General features: G+C 42.0%; 1 protein-coding gene across 2 annotated transcripts in view; it reads right to left on the minus strand.

Annotated features, from left to right (window-relative positions):
* mgat5b (alpha-1,6-mannosylglycoprotein 6-beta-N-acetylglucosaminyltransferase B) overlaps positions 1-21,899 on the minus strand; it is an 834,607-nt gene that overhangs the window by 68,352 nt on the left and 744,356 nt on the right. For both annotated transcript variants that reach the window (XM_080208895.1, XM_080208894.1), the window contains exon 11: positions 16,565-16,695. In XM_080208895.1, the coding sequence (XP_080065021.1) occupies positions 16,565-16,695 (131 nt within the window). The remainder of the gene's footprint in view (positions 1-16,564; positions 16,696-21,899) is intronic.

The following is a 21,899-nucleotide window of genomic DNA, read 5'->3' on the forward strand; positions in this document are numbered from 1 at the left end:
GTCATCATTGGACGTTTAATTCCATACTTCTATTGAATTCAAATTTCAACATCTACCATAGTTGGATTTGAACCTGGGTCTCCAGGGCACTACCCTGGGTCTCTGGATTACAAATCCATGGCAATGCCATTATGCCATTGCTTCCCCGTGAGGGGAAACAAGTTGATGGTGAAGATTTTTATTGTTATTTGAATATATATTATCATTTGCTGTTCTCTTCTGTTGAAGAAGATACTTGAAATATATCAGGAGAGCTTCTGGGACACTTCACTAGTACTCCATCAATATTTGTTTTGGAAATTCTCTGAGGACTTCATCTAAAAGGAATAATTGCTGTGGGATAGGAAAAGAATCTCTCTTAACAATGGGTTGCTGCTCAGAAGTCTATGAAAGGTCTGTGGGCAGCAATAAATAAACTTGATTAATGGTGAGAATATTCTTTCAAAACTGATTGCAAAAATCCAGACCAATGGCTCAAGAAGCAGGATTTACTCTCTGGGATGGGACTGTTTCTGGGTCCCAAACCCACTCTGGGGAAACAGTCACACATAGGAATTTTCATCAGAGACCCCTCCTTTAACTGGCCTGGAGGTAGACCTGCCATCCGATTAAGGATGACGTGGGCCCACAAAGCTGGAGAGTTAACCAGAGGCCTTCCAATTTAAAGGAGCAGCAGGCTGCAATGGAAAGTAGGTCAGAGAGAGGATGCTTCAAGATAGAAGCACCACCCTCTCGAACTTCTGAAATTCTAAATTAAAAATATAACTTCTGCAGCCAAACCACTGCTGTGAGGAGGATGCCCCTCTTCATCCAGGCAGATAGGGAGGGACTCTAGCGTTGCTAGATCATAGAATCCCTACAGCGCAGGAAGTAGTCATTCAGGCCATCGTGTCAGCACTGACAACAACCCCTTCCAGGCCCTATTCCCGTAATCTCACACATTTACCCTGTCACTAAGGGGCAATTTAGCACAGCCAATAAACCTAACCTGCACATCTTTGGACTAGGGGAGGAAACCCATGCAGATACAGGGATAATGTGCAAACTCCACACAAATCTGAGGCCAGAACTGAACCCAGGTCCTTGGTGCTGTAAGGCAGCAGTGCTAACCACTGTGCCACCGTGCCACCCTTCTGGTCCCACTGCTGTCAATGGGACTTCCCACTGAACGCGCCCCATACTTCTGGGAAACATAAAGTGAGGGCACACAGTCAGTGGGAGGAGAAAATCCTGCTGGCATGAAGAGCCAGAAGATTGCACCCATTGAAATGTTTTGTAATGTCCCTTTCAGATATTTTACGAACACAATCTGTTTTTTGGAAAAGAAAAAGGCTGGTGGAAATTTGATATTCCCTAAAAAGCTGGTGAGGCTCGGGCATTGAAGATTTAAGAAGTGCGATCAATAGATTTTTATTGGGAAAAGATATATAGGGTTATATAACCAAGACGGGTAGATGGAGTCAGGACACAGATCATCCATGATTTAATTGAGTGAAGGAACAGGCTCAAAATGGTGAATATCCTCCCTCTGGTCATCTGTTTTTATGTTCTGAATGCAGGAGGGTAATACCTTCAAGCTTAAAATAAATTGGCAAGATTTATCAGCAGATTCTGTTTTTTATTAAATTTTGTTTGAATCTCAGTAAGTCAAACAGGAGATCAGTCAAGCTTTAGGTAAAGAAAGTCAACTTGAGTAAGAATGATTAAATCTGAAAAGAATGCTTTATTAATACCTGCGCAGATGCAGCTGTAGAGAAATTCCATAGCTATGAAAAGTAATTGATCAGGGCTACAAATCTATTAATATCAGATAGAATAATCTGATTTATTCATCATATTTAATTTCTGTTGGGTTTTGATCTGAAAACAAGAGGCAGGCATTTGTAAAACCAGGTGAAATGACTGATGACAAACAAATGTTATTGGATAGGACTGCCCGATGGGCCAGTTCCTGAATCACAAGAGCACGTTCAATAAATCAGTCCCTTGATGCTTCAACCCAGTGAAAATGTTTTTTTATTTAGTTTAAACTTTCAAGGTCATTTTTCTATGGAATAATATTGCTTCTGTGAAAATCTTACACAATGTGTATTATTTCATGGCCTGAAAATGCATGCCCATTTACACAGATTTTGATTTGATTTGATACCTTATTGTCACATGTATTCGTATACAGTGAAAAGTATTGTTTCTTGTGTCCTATACAGACAAAGCATAGTATTCATAGAGAAGGAAAGGAGATTTGCAGAATGCAGTGTTGCAGTCATAGCTGGGGTGTAGAGAAAGATCAACTTAGTGCGAGGTAGGTCCATTCAAAAGTCTGAAGGCAGCAGGGAAGAAGCTGTTCTTGAGTCACTTGGTACATGACCTCAGACTTTTGTAGCTTTTTCCTGATTGAAGAAGATGAAAGAGAGTATGTTGAGGGTGTGGGGGGTCCTTGATCATGCTGGCTGCTTTTCCGAGACAGCAGGAAATGTGGACAGAGTCAGTGGATGGGAGGCTGGTGTGCGTAATGGACTGATCTTCATTCACGACCCTTTGCAGTTTCTTGTGGTCTTGGGCAGAGCAGGAGCCATTCCAAGCTGTGATACAACCATAAAGAGTGCTTTCTATGGTGCATCTGTAAAAGTTGGTGAGAGTAATAGCTGAGATAGAAAATTTCCTTAGTCTTCTGAGAAAGTAGAGGCATTGGTAGGCTTTCTTAACTATAGTGTCGGCATGGGGGCACCAGAACAGATTGTTGGTGATCTGGACAACTGAATATTTGAAGTTCTTGACCATTTCTACTTCACCCCCATTGATGTAGACAGGGGCACATTTTCCACTGTACTTCCTGAACTCGATGATTATCTCTTTCATTTTGTTGACATTGAAGGAGAGATTATTGTGGTTGCACCAGTTCACTAGATTCTCTATCTCATTCCAGAAAGGAATGAACATATAAAAAAGGGAAGCTTAATATATTAGAGTTGCGCTTTTGAGTCTGATCAGAATTTCCCAGGTCAGGAGAACTGAGTCAGGGAGTTCTCAATGACTAACAATATCTATTTGAACCAGCTTGGGCTGAATATGCTTAGCAATAGTAAAGTACTACCAGAAAATATCACACTAACTCCTTCTTATCAGTTTCAGCTGGAAACCAGAAGCTCCTCATTAGCAGGACCCAGGCAGTCAAATGATAAGTTCAAGTCATCGCAGAGTTCCATACACCCCACCACTGTAGTAAACCTCCCCTGCAATTCAATATCCTGAGTGTGAACGGATGAAAATACCAGCCAGTATTAAACTGGCATAGAGGGTAGAATTCTCTCAAGGTATTTCTTAGGTCGGGATTCTCCGACCTCACCAGTGGCTTCCATTCCCTGGTCCCACTGCAGTGAGTGTCAAATGCTCCGTTCTCGCTGGCAGCGGTGGCAGGGTGTCCGACGCCAGAGAATTCCTGCCAAAGTGTTGCCCCCAGTGGGAAAACCAGTGAGATTCCCACTGGGAGGGTTGCTGCAATTCAGTTTGTCATTCAACTACACAAGGAAATTATTTTGAAGCCTGGGGATATTCTCACTGAGGTCCCCCAGACATAAGAATTTTTTTTGGAGAGAGGAACTGAAGATGTTGGCATGGCTGGCTTACTGAAGATTGAAGTGCCATTTTTAAAGGGTGCCCTGAGCTCCAGACAGCCGCACACTCCCCCCTCCATACTCGGTCATCAAGGCCACAACCCCTCAGTCGCTGGAATCAGGCATCTCCCCGCTTGCTGGTATAGCGGCCCCACAATGAGCAGCATCCTGTTATGGACCCCTCCTTCAGGCACCCTTCTTTTCTTCAGGCCTCTGCATCAGGCTCCCTCCCCTTCAGACTCCCCTCTTCATGATTCCCCATTTCCACGGTCCAGGTCCCCTCCTCACCTTTTAAGACGCCCTTTTGGATCTGCCAACATGGCACTTCATAGTGCCAACCTGGTAGTGCCAACCAGTGCCAACTCGGCACTGCTGCGCCACCAGGGGGCAGTACCAGGGCACTAACCAGCCATTTCCCCCAACCATTAAGGGGCTTCAATGGCCTTGAGATCCCAGCACGGTCATCATGACCGGTTTCTGCTGTGGAAACCAGTAGCAATTGGCTCAGGTTCTTGCTGCTCCCAAAAGTTGGAGAAACCTAGGAACAGGGAGAATCTGAATTTAAATCAACACAGTGGCTGCAAGTCTCTGACATTGTGCACCAGGTCACCACTGCCAGTGAGAATGGAGAATTTGGCACTCAGCCAAATCTCCATTCGTGACAGTGAGAATCCCAGAGGTGAGGGAGGTCAGAGAATCCCAGCCAGTATACGTTAACAATAATTTAAATATGCTAATCTGGTTCCTGTCCTTGTTGGGCAGGAACTAAATTATGTTGGTGCTTGAGGGTGAGGAGACTCCCAGATGGGTTCTCTTTGGCACTGAATGTGCTAATCCCCTTCCCCCATGATTCTCTGGTCCCCTTTAGCCCAGCATAATCTGAGCATGAGCGAACAGGGCTAGAGAATCAACCCAAAATCTCGTGGCATCTCAAGGAGGATTTTAAAACAGTTGCAGAAGTTGGGATGAATTTACTTTATCTACGTAGAGTTTAGGAAGGTCTACTTTACTTCTAATATGCATTATATGTCTAATTGGAAGATTCTATCATTCTATTAGTACATACTTCACTTGAGCTGGTCAACATTGATGGTCTTGACAAAAATGGGTGAAAAGTGCATTCCCCAAACATTAGTCATAGGAGTCATAGAATCCTACAATGCAGAAGTAGGCCATTCAGCTCATCAAGTCGGCACCAATCATGATCCCACCTATCCCATGCATTTACCCTAGCTAGTCTCCCTGACACTAAGGAGCAGTTTAACATGGCCAACCCACCTAACCTGCACATCTTTTGGACAGTGGGAGGAAACCAGAGCATGCAGAGGAAACCCATGCAGACACGGGCAGAATGTGCAAACATTATGCAGACAATGATCCAAGCTGGGATTTGAACCCAGGTCCCTGGTGCTGTGAGGCAGCAGTGCTAACCATTGTGCCACCGTGCTGCCCAGTGGTTGGTGACGGCCTACTGATATTATCGCTAGATTATGAATCCAGAAACCCAGCTCATGTTCCAGCAGCCTGGGTTTGAGGACAACTACACCAGATAATGGAAGTTGAACTCAATAAATTATATCTGGAATGAAGAATCTACTGATGACAATGAAGCCATTGTTGATTGTCAGAAAAAACCCATCTACTTCACTAATGTCCTCTAGGGAAGGAAATCTGCTGTCCTTACCCTGTCTGGTCTACATGTGACTCCAGAGCCAAAGCAATGTGTTTGTCTCACAACCGCCCTCTGAAATGGTCTAACAAGCACTTAGTTCAAGGGCAGCTAGGGATGGACAATAAATGCTGACCCAGCTAGCAATGCTGATGTCCCATGAACGATTTAAATAAAAAACATGACATGCCCATTTCCCATAAAATTGAGCTAAAGGTTACTTTGTGCCCAAGGCAGGAAATATAACCTAATTTGGGCAATAAGTGCAAGGGATCTCCTTATCCACATGCCAGGGCTCAGTGGCCCCTCGCTTGTAGCACACAGTAGTATGATCCTGGTATTCCCAGTGTGTCATGATAGAAGTGCCCAGGCCAGCAGTTAATAATGAAAATGAAATATATAGCAAGGCCGGGCCAGTGCAGTTGCTTAGAGTGACACTCTGCTAGTGCCGGTAGTGCAGAACTTGGATTGCATTATTGACTTTCGTGATCCCTCTTAAAGATTCACTGACAGAATAACAAAGGTCCAGAGTATGCAATTTATTCCTCCTGAATCAAACTAATCTCAGAAACACTAAGTAAAAAAATAGGAACAGGATTAGGTCATTCATGCCTTCGACCTGGTCTGCCATTTAATTAGATCGTGGCTGATCTGTATCTTAACTCCATCCATTTGCCTTGATTCTGTCACCCTTAATGCTGGCTAAAATCTACCAATTTCAGTTTTGAAATTTTCAATTGATAGGCACCTCTAGGGGAACAGAGTTATAGATTTCCACTCGCCTTTGTGGGAACAGACAATCAACCACTTTCCTAAATTGTTCCTATGTGACAAATCAGGGCAAGGTTTAAAATTCCATAACATTGCACACAAAGTGCACAATCTGTACTGAGAAATCTATTAAGCTGCACCGAGTGATTTAATAGGAAAACAGCAGGATCTGTTCAGTAATGTAACAGTTCCTATTAGTGCCTTTAAATGGCTTTGACACGTTCTCCAAGATCAATATAATAAGAGACATGTGTAAATGTGAGCAATGTGCGTCATATTCACCAAACATTTCATCCAAAAATAAGAGGAGCAGCAGGGAGCGGTAATGCATTAAGCCATGAAAATGAGCATCATTGCCTTTTTGTTGGTGCCTGTAGAGGCTGGGCTATGTCTGAGTGATTATAGTTACTGTGACAACAATCATCAAAAGTCCTTGATATAGTCTGAAGAATCATAGATTGATGTACAATTACAGTTACATTTTATGGATGTGAATGTTAATATATCCGAGCAGGATTTAAGACCTTTGTTGTAGCTACATTAAGGATCATAATTTGCTGCAGTAAAAATAAGGGTTGAAAATTCACCGCAGTAGATCTTTAAAATATTATACGTTGTTGCTTTGTCAATGAAGAGTCTGAACTGGAACATATGTTTGAATTGGTGTTGCCTCGTTAGAGTTTACAGACAGTGTTTAATAAAGAAGGCATACTGATTTGCAATGCATATATATCATGTTCACAACAGTACAAATGTAGAAAATGTGTTTTGCTTAGAATCTTACATTTCTTAAAGCTATTTTCCCTTTCCTTCAAATTGTCATGTCTCACACCCAACTAAAAGAGAAGGCAGAGAACCTTCCCAAAAATGCTTGATGGTCTGGACCAGGTCTCGTTTGACACTGGCACTTAGTGATAAAGCTGAACTTGGAAACAGATCACGTTCTGACTGTGAATCTATAGCCTACTAATTCTAACATGGCACACTGCAATGTTTCTGAAGTGCTGATTTTTCTAATTGTATCTTGATTTTGTATTCGAATCATCGAATCCCTTCAGTACAGAAGGAGGCCATTTGGCCCATTGAGTCTGCATCGACCACAATCCCACCCAGGCCCTATTCCACTAACTCAACACATTTACCCTTGTAATCCCCCTGACACTAGGGGGAAATTAGTATGGTCAATCATCCTAACCCACACATCTTTAAACTGTGGGAGGAAACCGGAGCACCTGGAAGAAAACTACAAAAACATGGAGAGAACGTGCAAACTCCATACAGATGGTAACCAAGACCGAATTGAACCTGGGTTCTTGGTGCTACCTTTGTGTCACCGTGCTGCCCTAAAGCACAGTATTAGAAATATTACATTGTGCAGTATTTGTTCTGGTTGCCAGCAGAATGACATTATCACACATATTTACTGAATATAGGACATAGTGTATAATACCACAGAGGTATTAATATAATACCATAGAGTTACTTCCAATGTGCACCATAAACTCGGGCAGAAGATCAATAGCGTGCCTAGGAAAATGGTGCAAAGAGCAATTTGCTTGCTTTTTTTCTGATCTTTTGCCAAAGTGGAGGTGGGTGATTGAGAGGTTCCCAACAGAAATTGTATCCTTAGACGTTTGAAATTCATCCTTCATTATCTATTTTGTATAACCCATGCAAGATACACTGTTAGCTACTTTTAGAGAAATATCTGGTGGTTCTAATTTCGTTGACGGCATCAAAACAGCCCTTTCAAAATCTCAGGCTGCACAAAATTCAGTCCAGAAAAATCAACAAATGGAGACAGACTATAAGGGTCATAGCAATATAATGAAAAAAATCTAAAGGTGAACAAGCTAAAATAAGAAAATAATGGAATAATGAAAGCTATAAAGGAGTATGAGAAAAAAACAAATAGGAGTAAAGTATTTTAAAGTATGTCAATAAAAGAAATTTGTTAAAGTGAATTGCGATCCCTCAGAGGAGAGGATCATTGATTTGTAAATGATGAGCATAACATGACAGGCATGTTTCATGAGTACTTTACATTGATCTTCACTAAGGAATATGATATCAGAGAGAATGTAGATTCTGAAATGAATATTGTCATGATGGATAAAATTAAAATTTTAGACATGCGACTTCAGCTAAAACTAAACCAAAAACCTGTGCCCAAAAGAAGGATCCTGAGGGAAATGTTCATGCCTAGAAATGATCATATTTCAGGAGTCTATTGATAGTGGATGTGTGTCGGGAGAGTGGCCAGTAAAAGGGAGACAGAGCAAAACCAGGTTCACCAGGCTCTTTTATTTTGATATATGCAGTACAACAATGTTAAGCTATTTAATTTAGGCTAAAATGCCTATGTATCCAGATAAAGAGAAAAAAGAAGTGGTCAGCATAGATTCCAAAACAAATGATTGCATGTAACAAAGTTTTTTGAATTCTTTGAGGATGTGACAGATAGTATTAATGAGAATTACAATGGATGTAATATATATGCACTGTAGAAGGGCATTTAATGAAGTACAATGTGGGAGATAGCTGGAGAAAGTTAAGGTGTATTCCATATGTACGCTGCTGACATCCAGTTTGACGACCTCTCTTGACTCCTTTATTGCTTCTAAATTATTAGATTGCTTATCCGACATGCAGCACTGGATGAGCAGAAATTACCACCAAATTGGCTTCAGTCTCTGCGACTTCTGTTCCCTAGCCACGAACTCCAGCCCCCACCTTGGCAAGTGTCTGAGGTTGAATGAGACTGTTCATAAACTTGGTTTCAAGTTTGACCCCCCAATATGAGGTTCCAATCACACACCTAAATCATCATGAAAACTGTCTATTTTCACCTAATAACATCATTCAACTCCATTCACTGGTTCAGAAATGCAGGGCCATGCTGATTTTGATAGCTACTGGTAGCACCGTCCTTGTGCTGCTGGAATTGCTGCAGGCTAGATTGTGGGAAGAATTGTTCAGTGACCAGCTCCCTGATGTTGGCACTTCAGACACTGCTCCTGGCTCAGGTTGCGTGAGGAGAACAGCACCCTAAACATCCTTGGTGGGTAGAGCCTGCTATTCAGAGCCCTCCTCCTCCTTCTCCTTTTAAATTCAGCTTCCCTTCCTCATTGCTTGTGTCAAATTAATGGTGCATCCTGAGAATTCTGCTTCTTTGAGCCTTGTTACTGAAGCAGGCTTTCTTCTGACAGGCTTCCAAACTCCTCTGAGCTTCCTGCCAAGATCCAGCACCACTCTTGTAAATGCAGAAAAGTTTGCTAAACCGCATTCAATACACAGAACATAATCACTCTAAGTAACTGTCAAAACCATCTCACCCTGAAGTTGGGTGGTTACACTTTCTAAATAGCACTACAAGGGGTCCTTCATGCAGTTCAACACATATTGATGTTGGAAGTAATTAAGAGAAAGCATGAACTAACCTTGATGATCCAAAAGACAGATCATGCAGCTAATCAGCCGTATGGGTTGCTTGCCATCATGGTTTTGGAACACACACAACACACACTGGCATCTCTTCAGTGAGGCCATGTTAGAAGTGTCCCGATTGACAATTTTATAGTTTTGGGCTTTCATAATGCAGGTAGTGGTGGCGATATGGTGCTCGGATTTTTAGCTCTTGTGCTTGAAAGAATACCTTATAATTTAAAATACAACTATCCTTAATGCATTCCTAAAAAATGGCGTGTTAAATGAAAACATACGAAACAAAATCACTTTCCCATGGAATAATGTTGAGTAAATGTCTTACATTAAAAACCTACTGGTTGCCTTGAACCTAACTCACCCAAAAATCCTCTTACTTATTCTTAATAACTTACTAACTCTCATAACTTGGTAACTCTTGGTAACTTATTAACTCTTTCTACTTACTTCCTGCCTGCTGAATCTCCAGCTCACTGACTGTCTTGCTCACTTCTTCTCCTGGTCTTCATTTCTCCAGTTCTTCACCTCTCCTGCCTTTCCCTCCTGCTGCTTTTCTTGCTCTCCTCCTCTTGACCGTCCTGGTCACTGCATCTCGCAAAATTTCCTGCTCACGACGGGCAGTGAGCGGCAAGAGGGAACATTGGGAGAGGTGGTGTGGAGGAAAGATGATGAGTGCGAGGATCCAGAGCAAAGTGGGTGAGGTGTGAGAGGCAATGAAGGGTAGAATTGAGAGACAGAAGATTTGAGAGGCGGAGGAGCCGAGAGCGTTGGAGTGTGGGAGAGTTGAGAGATGGGGAGAGTTAAGAGTGACGTGGTCAGTGGAGGGAGGGGGAGAATCCAGAAAGGGAGAGAACTGGGACAACTGGGGAGACAAGAGAGCGAGAGACATGACAGAACAAGAGACATGAGAGAGTGGGAGAGACAAGAGAGGGGGAGAGACGAGATAAATAGATATGAGAAAAAGGGAGAGCAGGAGAGTTGAAAGGGGGTCAGAATTGAGAAGAGGAGGAACGAGAGAGGGGATAGTTGAGAGAGAGAGAGAGTCAAGAGAGGGGTAAAGTTGAGACAGTGGGAGAGTTGAGAGAGGTGATGGGCAGGAGAGTCGGCCAGCAGAAGTGTGGGAGAGCAGGGCTGGGCAGTGAGCAGGAGAGTTGGGGGAGACGATGAATAGACTAGCTCACTCTTTCCTGAGTACTGACGCCAGTATGAATGAAACCCTTTCTCCCTCAGTCACACTTTGAACCACACATTTATTTCTCAAGTCTGTTTAACCCTATGCCAATTGGCACGTGGCTCAGCTAACAGTCCAGAGATTCCGATCTTTGATGTTCTGTGTTTCAATTTGGATCTGAATTCCACTAATTCCAAATTAAATATCAAACTCCACTGTTAGGTGAAGGTATTGTATTTTGCATCATGTGCAGATCTAATCTTCATGCTATGCTCTAACTTATGCGCAGTGTCAATACCTGAGCTGATGAATGTGATGTGAAACCAATTGACAGTGAGGTGCTGTTATAATCACTGTCACCTTCTGAGAAAAATCTAGCTGATGTCACAGGAGAGCAGATGTTTGATTGGTGGATTTTTAAAATTTATCTTTCAAAATGTGGGTAATTTTAATAATTGGAAGATTTTACTGAATAGTAGGATGTTTACTAATCATTTTAATGCTTATTAGATTGGCTGCTAAGTACTTCCTATTTATCTTAGCTAGGGAATTTCATTCTGGGTAAGTAGAACATTTGTTGAAATAATAAAAATGCAAGCACAGCCAGGAGTAGCAAAAGTACTTTAAATTAATCGGTAAAATAATTAATTCAATGCTATAAAGATTACAGGTGATATGTGGTGGCTGCACAATATGGGAGCTTGTGATTGACAGTGTGATTTGTAGTAAATGTCACGGCTGGAGGAACTTTGGCTCAGAGTCCCTGAGCTGGAGGTGAACATAATAAAAAGAGAGAATTAAAGGCACTCTCTCTGAATGCAAGCACAAACATAGATTAATTGATGGCAGAAATAAAAGTAAACAGATGTGATCTAATTGCAATTACAGAGACATGGCTACAGGGTGACCAAGGCTGGGAACAGAATATGCGACATTTCGGAAGGATGGACCAAAAGGAAAAGGATGTGGCATAGCGCTGTTAATAAAGGTCGAGATTCATACATCAATGAGAAAGGATCTTAGATCAGAAGATCAAGATGTCCAATCAGTTTGGACGGAGTTAAGGAACAACTAAGGGCAACAAACGTTGGTAGCAGTTTCTCATATACCACCAAACTGTAGTGGCCATGTAGGGCATTGTATAAATCAGGAAATTAGAGGTGCATGTAGTAAGGGTAAAGCAGTAATAACGAGGGACTTCAATCTACATAAAGACTGGGTAAATCTATTAGCACTAATACTGTGGAGAACAAAATCCTAGAATGGTTTTCCAGGATCATATACTGACGAATCAATGAGAGCATGCTATTCTAGATCTGGTATGGTACAATGAGTAAGGGCTAATTAATAATCACATTGGGAAAAGACTTTAGGGAAGAGTGACCATAAAATGCTAGAATGTTGCATTAAGCTTGAAAGTAATGTAGTTCAATCGGAAAGTGGATCTTAAACCTAATAAAAGGAAACAACAAAAGTATGAGGGATAATTTGGCTGTTGTAGATTGGGAAACTACATTAAAGGTATGATGGGAGATAGGCAATGGCTAACATTTACAGAACTAAAACGGGCGGCATGGTAGCACAGTGGTTAGCACTGTTGCTTCACAGCTCCAGGGTCCTGGGTTCGATTCCTGGCTTAGGTCACTGTTTGTGTGGAGTTTGCACATTCTCCTCGTGTCTGTGTGGGTTTCCTCCCACAGTCCAAAGATGTGTGGGTTAGGTTGATTGGCCATGCTAAGAAATTGCCCCTTAGTGTCCAGGGATGCGTAGGTTAGAGGGATTAGTGGGTATGATATGGAGGGACATGGGGGTTGGGCCTGGGTGGGATTGTGTTTGGTGCAGACTTGGTGGGCCGAAGGACCTCTTTCTGCACTGTAGGGTTCTATGGTTCTAAAACATGATTTGAAGCAAATTTACATTCCTTTTAGGTGCAAAATCCCAATAGGAAAAGTATTTCAATCATGGCTAACACGTTAAGGATTCTGTCAAATCTAAGAAAGAATTTTCTAAATTCACCAAAAAAAAGTAGTAAGCCTAAAGACTGGGACCACTTTAGAATTCATCAAAGGGAAATCAAGAAACTGGTAAGGAAAGGGAAAGGAGAATACGAAAGTCAACTAATGTGAAATGTAAAAAATGACTGTAAGAGCTTCTTTAGGTAGGTAAGAAGGAAAAAATTAACAAAGCCAAATGTGGGCCCATTTCAGGCAGACATGTGTATTTATATTGGGGAATAAGGAAATGGCAGAGAAACTGAAAAAAGAGCTTGCATCTGTCTTTCTGTTTATGTCTATCGAGGATACCAAAAACCTTCCTGAAACACTACTGAGATTGAAGACTGAAATAAATTAATATTAGTAAAAAAGATGTGTGAAGAAACTAATGGGACTGAAAGTTAATAATTTCCTGGACCTCATGATCTACACCCTAGAATATTGAAGTAGATTGCTGGAGAGACTCAAGAACAGCTTCTTCCCTGCTGCCATCAGACTTTTGAAATGGATGTACCCCGTATTAAGTTGATCTTTCTTTACACCCGAGCTATGACTGTAGCACTGCATTCTGTACTCTCTCCTTTCCTTCTCTATGTATGGTATGTTTTGTCTGCATAGCACGCAAGAAACAATACTTTTCACTACATCCTAATAGATGTGACAATAATAAAATGAATCAAATCAAATAAAAAAAGTCATCTTTCAAAATTCTGAAGATTTTGGAATGGTTCCTGCAGATTACATGGTAGCAAATGTAATCCCAGTATTTAAAAAAAGGAGGGAGAGAAAATGGGGAGCAATGAACCTTTTAGCCTGACATCCATTGCAGGGGAAATGCTAAAATCTGCTCTAAAGGATGTGGTAACTGGACACTTAGAAAATAATGGCAGGATTAAGCAGAGTCAACATGAATTAATGAAATGGAAATCATATTTGACAAGTCCATTGGAGTTTTTTTTGTTTAAGGAGGCTAAGGGGGAACCTGGTTTACGGATAAAAAGCACAAAGTAGGAATAAGGAGGTCACTCTCAGGTTGGCAGGCTGTGAATAGACAGGCACCAATGCTGCCTTCCCAGCCATTCAACATCTATATCAATGATTTGGCTGTGGGGACCAAATGTAATATTTCCAAGTTTGCTGATGACACAAAATAGTTGGGAATGAGTTATGAGGAGGATATAAAGAGGCTTCAAGGAGTAAGTGAGGCTAAGTGAGTCTAGAACCAAGGGACATAGTCTTAGAAAAAGAGATAGGCCATTTAGGAGTTTAAGTTTATTTATTAGTGTCACAAGTAGGCTTACATTGACATTTCAATTAAGTTACTATGAAAATCCCCAAGTTGCCACACTCTGGCACCTGTTAGGATCATGTCCCGAAGCATGGTACATTGGGGAGACCATGCAGACGCTACGACAACGGATGAATGAACATCGCTCGACAGTCACCAGGCAAGACTGTTCCCTTCCTGTTGGCGAACACTTCAGTGGTCACGGGCATTCAGCCTCTGACCTTCGGGTAAGCATTCTCCAAGGCGGCCTTCACGACACACGACAGCGCAGAGTCGCTGAGCAGAGACTGATAGCCAAGTTCCGCACACATGAGGACGGTCTCAACAGGGATCTTGGGTTCATGTCGCACTATCTGTAACCCCCATGACTTGCCTGGGTTTGCAAAACCTCACTTACTGTACTGTCTGGAGACAATACACATCTCTTTAAACTGTGATCAGTGCTCCTTCCAGTCACATTATCAGCCACTTCAGGTCTTGAACAGCAGGTTAGGTGTAAGGATTCGCATTTTAATCAGTAATCTCTAAACTGTCTGTGCTTTATATGCTCTGTCTGAGGCCAGAACTCTCCATTCACCTGACGAAGGGGGTAACCCCGAAAGCTAGTGAGTATATTATCAAATAAATAGGTTGGACTAAAACCTGGTGTTGTCAGACTTTTTACCTGTTAGGATACACTGAGGGAGAATTTAGCATGGCTGATGCACCCAACCAGCATGTCTTTCAGACTGTGGGACGAAACCAGAGCACGTGGAGGAAATCCACGCAGACATGGGGAGAACATGCAGACCCAAGCTAGGCATTGAACCCAGGTCCCTGGCGCTGTGAGGCAGCAGTGCTTACCACTGTGCCACTGTAGGATTAAGATGAGGAGGAATTTCTTCACTCGGAGGATAGTGAATCTTAGAAATTCTTTACCCCAGACAGTTGTAGAGGCTCAGCCATCAAGTATATTGAAGACAGAGATGGATAGATTTCTCATTATTAAAGGTATCAAGAATTTTGGTGATAGTTTGGGAAAATGACATTGAGATAGAAGATCCATGATTTGGTTGAATGGTGGAGCAGGCTTGAAGGGCCAAAACGCTAACTTCCACTTCTATATCTTATGCCTTCTTGCTGTTCCTCCACTGCCTGGTCAGGTTGCCCCTGCTATCTTTGGTTGTGCTCCACCTTATTCTGCAGGGAATAGTGAAGTGCGTTGATGTGTGTTATGTGACTTGTCGGTCAGATATGACTCTCAAGGTGGAACCACAGGCAGCATGTGCAAGCTGTGAGATAGAGGGACGTGAGTATGAAACCTACAGCAGTGCTAAATGTGTGACGGGGTGGTATAAAACATGATTGTCAGGAATGTGTCCTAATTGAAAGAAGTTGTTGCTGGGTAAATGATCAGGCTATGCTGAATGAAGAGTGTCCGAGACTAATGGTGCAAGTGGTAGCATTTGGCATTTAAAACTGCATTCACTAAAGTCAATCACTTGGGCCAGGCCATTGGACATCTTGCAGCATTGCATCCAGGTCTTTGGGGCTTGATCCCTGCCATTGGCCTCCATAACTTACAGTTCCGATTAACTGGTGCCAAACGAAAACAAAAATGCTGGAAAATCTCAGCAGGTCTGACAGCATCCATGGAGAGAGAATAGATCCAATGTTGAGAGTTGAATGACCCTTCAATAGCATTTTCTGTTCTTGTTTTGGTACCAGCATCCACAGTATTTTGCCTTTACCTATGTGCCTGGCGGGCCTCCTTACACCCTACAGTCACAGGGCAGCTTTCCTCTTTTTCAGGCCACCAACAAGATGTCAATTGCTGTATCTGATACCTGGGAATCCAGTCCCTCCCATGTTGTGCCACCGTTCTGCCTTTCCCAGCTTGGATTCTGCTCCCAAAGCCCTCCCAGCACTGAAGCAGCCACAATGCACCTCATCTTTAAGCAATAATGGTTAGTTGTAACAGGTGTTAGCCCTTGCTCAGGTATCCAGCCAACCAACAGTGTGGCTAGTGCTGGTTGGACAGTGACATTATTTAAAGCAGCTAACAACATGTAACCCACATGCTGATAGTGCTGAATGAGTTAATTACATATTGAGACTCTGTTGTGGGTGTTATTGAATTTAGCCCCATAATTTCTTACAGATTTGGCAATCCTCAGGACCGTGAAGACTCCTCATTTGGAGCTGACTCGGAATGGCCAATTATGTGGGACCAGCGGCCGGCACTGCCATCTCCTTCCGTCGGGAAAAAGATACAAAAGACTGAGATAACTTACCAACTGACTCAAGAGCAGCTTCTTCCCTGCTGCCATCAGATTTTTGAATGGACTTCCCTTATATTAAGTTGGTCTTTCTCTACACTCCAGCTATGACTCTAACACTATGTTTTGCACCGTCTCTTTTCCTTCTCTATGAATGGTATGCTTTGGTGGTATAACACGCAAGAAATAATACTTTTCACTGGACACAAATACATGTGACAATAATAAATCAAATCAAAGCAAATCAAATCTTTTGGTTCAATTTTTAACTTATTTTCTCTCATTTTCAAGTTTCATGATTGGGATTGATACCTTATAATAACGTAGTAACCGTGAATAATAATATTCTTCCTACCTTCCACATATTAGCGTCTTTTCCATATACAACTGCCATGTTGTTGACCTTGCTTGATTGAATGGCCTTTTTCTCAGTGTTATTCAGTATCTCGGCAACGAAACCCATAAAAGAGTTGTCAGGACTATGCGCTATCAAGAAATAAATTGCACACATTGTGTTAAGTCACAGACATACAGATAACATGCAAAGCACTGGTTTTGTTACCAGTTCATATTGGCTTTATTCTAATCATACTGTATTTAGGTTTCCAAGCTGGGTCGCATACTTATTTCTCGTAATATAGCAGCTAAAGTAAGAATGCTAAAAAAGTGGAAGTAATCCCATTTTGTATTGTTTACTCGCATCCCATTTTTATTTTATATGTACAGATATAAATATTTTCACACTATCCAATAAAGTACAATAACACATCTTCGTATAAAATCTGTTGCTATCTTTGTAATTTTGCACAGAATTGTCTGCAAGAATAACTTGACAGAGTGAAATACCCGACAAAATCAGGTCAGGAGAGGTCTACAGGACTGTGCAGCCACAGAAAAAACAGAGATCCTAATCTGTATTTTGACTACCAGTTATAGCAAGCTCTGATATGGTTATCCTCAATGATAGCAGAATGAAGTATTCACTAGACAGTCACTTTGGCTATGAACTGCCAAACATATTTACTGAACAGCAGTTGGATAGTTTATCAGAAGAAATGACAGACAGCAGATGCAGAGTAGCTACGTCAACCATCACAGAAATAGAGAAAAACAATGATGCCTGTTGTGCTAAACAGCAATGAAAAGTGAGGAACATTGTGTGGTAGTTTGCTACTGATTGGTGAGAAACTACCTGACCTATTTTATCCTTCTCTTTTGGCTTCAGATGGGAATGCTAATGGAAACAAGAGATTCTGGGAAATACTTCTCAAAATACACCAGGACAAAGAAAGATTAAAAATGCATGTTTTAAATGCAAGTAGAACTGCCAATCAAACATACATTCAGATACAACTCAATATGGGGTTATAATCAATGACTTAGCTGTCTAACCAGATGCAATGGATTATATATCCTTCTCTTTTTTGGTTCATTTTTGGGGAACAGCTGGGACAAGCACCAGCAGGAAATTAACCCAGGAGCCATTCTGTCATTTCCTCATTCCTCACCAAGTCAGGGTCAGGAGTCATGGGTGGGCATAGAGCACACTGCGCTGTACATCTGCTGAAAATGAAAATCAACACCATCTATATTCTGTGAGTGAAGTCGGTTTTTAATCTTCTATGAACCATGATAGAAAAAACTCCAACACTGAACGCTCAGTTAAGCAACCCTAAGCGACGTGTACAGAAACATACAGATGCTCTTCACGGTCCAACTTTACAAAAAGTACAAGAAACGTAAGAAAATATGAAGCAAGTAAAGATGCTTCGACCAACTGAATTTAGTCTTTCCAATTTGCGCTGTCACAAGTTTCTCCAGTCTTCTGAAAGAGAAGACCTTGAGATGATATGCAGGATCACAGCAAGTGGATGACCTTTCACATGCATGTATTATCTTACAATAAGCCCAATCCATTATCCCACAATAATTTCCAGATGAAAATTATGCCATTTCTCCTTGACTTCCACAACAATTTAGGCTAACTCTCTGAATTATTTAATCCAGCTCACAGAGAATATTGTTTCGTCGTGATCCATTCTTCAATAACGGTGGATAAATGCATGGTAAGTTTTCTCGCATCCTTTGGGAAGAGGTACTAGAATTTTTGATAACGTAGTTGTAACAATCCAAGCTTGGTTACGCATTTAGTTCCCTGATTGTCTTGTGAAGCAGATATGGAAGATGGTTATGTTTGTTGGGGGCCAATCTGCTCATGATAATAAAGATTGAAAAGGGGAACATACCTACAGTGCACCGACTTCTGATTTCTTTTTCATATAATCTCTACAGTGCAGTAGAAGGCAATTCAGCTCATTGCGTTCAGCTCTATACCAGAGGATCCTTCCCACAGTCTATCCCAGTAACTCCATGTATTTACTCCACTAATCCCCCTTACCCACATATTTTGGAATACTAAGGGGTAATGTAGCATAGCCAATCCATCTGACCTTCACACCCTTTGATGTGGACAGCATGGTGGCACAGTGGTCAGCACTGCTGCTTCACGGGACCTGGGTTCGATTCTGGCTTGGGTCATTGTCTGTGTGGAGTTTGCATGTTCTCCCTGTGTTATGTGGGTTTCCTCCAGGTGTTCCAGTTTCCTCCCACATTCTGAAAGACTTGATGATTAGGGGCATTGACCCGAACAGGCGCTGGACTGTGGCGACCAGGGGAACTTCACGGTAACTTCATTGCTGGTAAGCCTTACTTGTGACTAAGAAATAAATTTTAAACTTTTGACTGCGGGAGGAAACTGGAGCACCCAAAAGGAGATCCATGCACATAGGGGGAGAATGTGCAACCGCCACACAGACAGCCACCCAAGGCTGGAATTGAACCCAGGTCCCTGACGCTGTGAGGCAGTAATGATAATCACTGTGCCAGGAGTTTGATTGGGGTGGCAGGAAAATAAACCTGTTAAAGGCAGATCTCTAACTCCGATGGAAGTGACGCAGGCAGCACACATACTCCATGCTGTTTGCACATCTTCATGGTTGTGGTGTGTAGCCCAATGTTAAATGTGCTGCTGAGTGGTTACACATTTGACACAGGGCCCAGAGTTGGGCAAGACTGGCATTGAAACAGGCCTACATTTCTTAAAACCAGTCTGCACTTCCTAAATCTGCCTATCGTAGAGGTTTGAAGTAGCTGTCAAAGATTTCTGCCGGAATTCTACCACCCTGCCTGCATGGGAATCAGAGTGGGTGAGGGGCAGACAATGGGAAGATCCGTTGACCTCGGGCAGGATTTTCTGGTTTTGGGTTTAGCAAGGCCATAAAATCCTGCCCTTAATGTGTCAATAATATTAATCTTTAAATATTGCTAATGGATGATCCATTTTAGCTGAACGCATGTTTAGCCATTAGTTTAGAAGAGGGCATTAACATAGCCTGGGAGATCCAAAAAGGAAAGCTGGGTGCCAATCAACAAAAGGGTTTTGACTGGTATTATCACTAGGCTATTAATCCAGAAATCCATCTAATGTTCTGGGGGCCCGGGTTCAAATCCAGCCACGGCAGATAGCGGAATTTGAATTCAATGCAAAATTTTTCTGGAATTAAGAATCCATCCTGGAATTAAGAATCATAAAACTGTTGTCGATTGTTGGAAAAGCCTATCTGGTTCACCGATGTCCCTTAGGCCTGGTCCCCACATGCTGAAGCTATCGCTAAGAAAGCCCACTAATACCTCTACTTTCTTAGAAGACTAAGGAAATTTAGTATATTAGCTACAGCTCTCACAAACTTTTACAGATGCACCAGCGAAAGGATTCTTTCTGGTTGTATCACAACGTGGTATGGCTCCTGCTCTGCCCAAGACTGCAAGAAACTCCAAAAGGTTGTGAATGTACCCCAATTCATCACGCAAACCAGCCTCCCATCCATTGACTCTGTCTATACTTCCTGCTGCCTTGGCAAAGCAGCCAGCATGGCTAAAGACCTCACGCACCCCGGACATTCTCTCTTCCACCTTTGGGAAAAAGGTACAAAAGTCTAAGGTCACATACCAACTGACACAAGAACAGCTTCTTCCCTGCTGCCGTCAGACTTGAATCTTGAATCTTACCTTGCATTCAGTTGATCTTTCTTTACAATCTAGCTATGTCTGTAATATGGCATTCTGCACTCTCTCATTTCCTTCTCTATGAATGGTATGCTTTGTCTGTATAGCGCGCAAGAAACAATACTTCTCACTGTATGCTAATATATGTAACAATAATAAATCAAATCAAATCAAATTCAAATCAAATAGGGAAGGAAATCTACCGTCATTATCTGGTCCGGCCTACATGCGACTTCAAAACCACAGCAACCACCCTCTGGACAAAGGCAACTAGGGGTGGGCAGTAAATGCTGGCCAGCCAGTGATGCCCATGTCCCATGAATGAATATTTGAAAAAAAGCTTTCTACACCTGAAATATGAATTAACTTGAACACCCATCACTGCTCTTGCGACCTTGCAGTCCTAGCTAGACTTTTAGTGTCTGATGGTTAAATATTCAATTCCTAAATAAATCCACTGTTGCACGTGCTGCAAAGGGAGGGCTTCCCTTGATATTTGAGTCCATCTCGGGCAGTTTGAAATATTCCTGCATAATTTATGATAGAAATAGGAAAGCAGCATGGTTCACCCCCATTATTCTGTCAGATGAGTTGATTTTTTTGTGAGCCATTTCTGTCTTGCCACAGACATCAATAATAAACACAAGACAGATTGTCTGATATCACAAGCTGACATCTAAATAACAGTGTAATCATTTCCCTCCTCTCTAGAGAGCAAACGATTCATTTGCAAGAATGTTTTTTTTTGCTACAGGTTTTAGATTCTGCTAATGTTTTCAAATATATCTGCCTCCATAACTTAAATTCTCATGTTTTACTCATGCTCACCCCATCAATCTTAGTCAATAAACACAAAAATGATCATTTTCCAGTGGAATGCATTTATTGTTTTGTGAGGATATTATATGGTGGGTAGATCTTACTGTCATTTCCATATCCCAATTATAGCCAGCGCTGGTCTTGTTGCACTCAGGGTTTCATCAAAAAATACAACCATCGACCCAGTTTAACAGTGATTTATGGCACACAGGTAGCAAGGGAGAAGTTTCACATGATTATGAATTCAGCAACCAATAAATTAAAACAGCGACACATTTCATTATGTTCATGTGATTGGAGCTTGAGTTGAAATACTGCCCTTTTTCGGGCAACCTTAACATGGAATCCAGAACCAAGAAATGACCAGGCCATAATTCTCCTTTCTAAAAACTGTCATGTTATAATTACTTGCCTCCACTGTAGTTAAATGGAGCTGGATGGGAATAGCCAATGAGAGATCTAAACCTACCATTGGCAAACACCACCATTGTCAAAGTCAAGAAGGGGAATTTTCCCATCCCACCCGCCATGGGAATCGTAGCAGGCGGGATGTGGACCATGGAAAGGTCCATTGACCTCAGGCAAGATTTTCCAGTTTTTGGGGTAAGCACAACCAGAACATCCTGTGCAAGGGCTGCAACCTGTGGTTCTGGAGTTGACACAGTAAGAAGTCTCACAACACCAGGTTAAAGTCCAACAGGTTTTGTTTGGTAGTAAACGTCACTAGCTTTCGGAACGCTGTTCCTTCGTCAGGTGAGGAACAGCATTCCGAAAGCTAGTGGCGTTTCCTATCAAACAAACCTGTT

This window comes from Carcharhinus amblyrhynchos, chromosome 21 (genome assembly GCF_965287045.1).
Source record: "Carcharhinus amblyrhynchos chromosome 21, sCarAmb.v2.hapA, whole genome shotgun sequence".
Taxonomy (NCBI): Eukaryota; Metazoa; Chordata; class Chondrichthyes; order Carcharhiniformes; family Carcharhinidae; genus Carcharhinus; species Carcharhinus amblyrhynchos.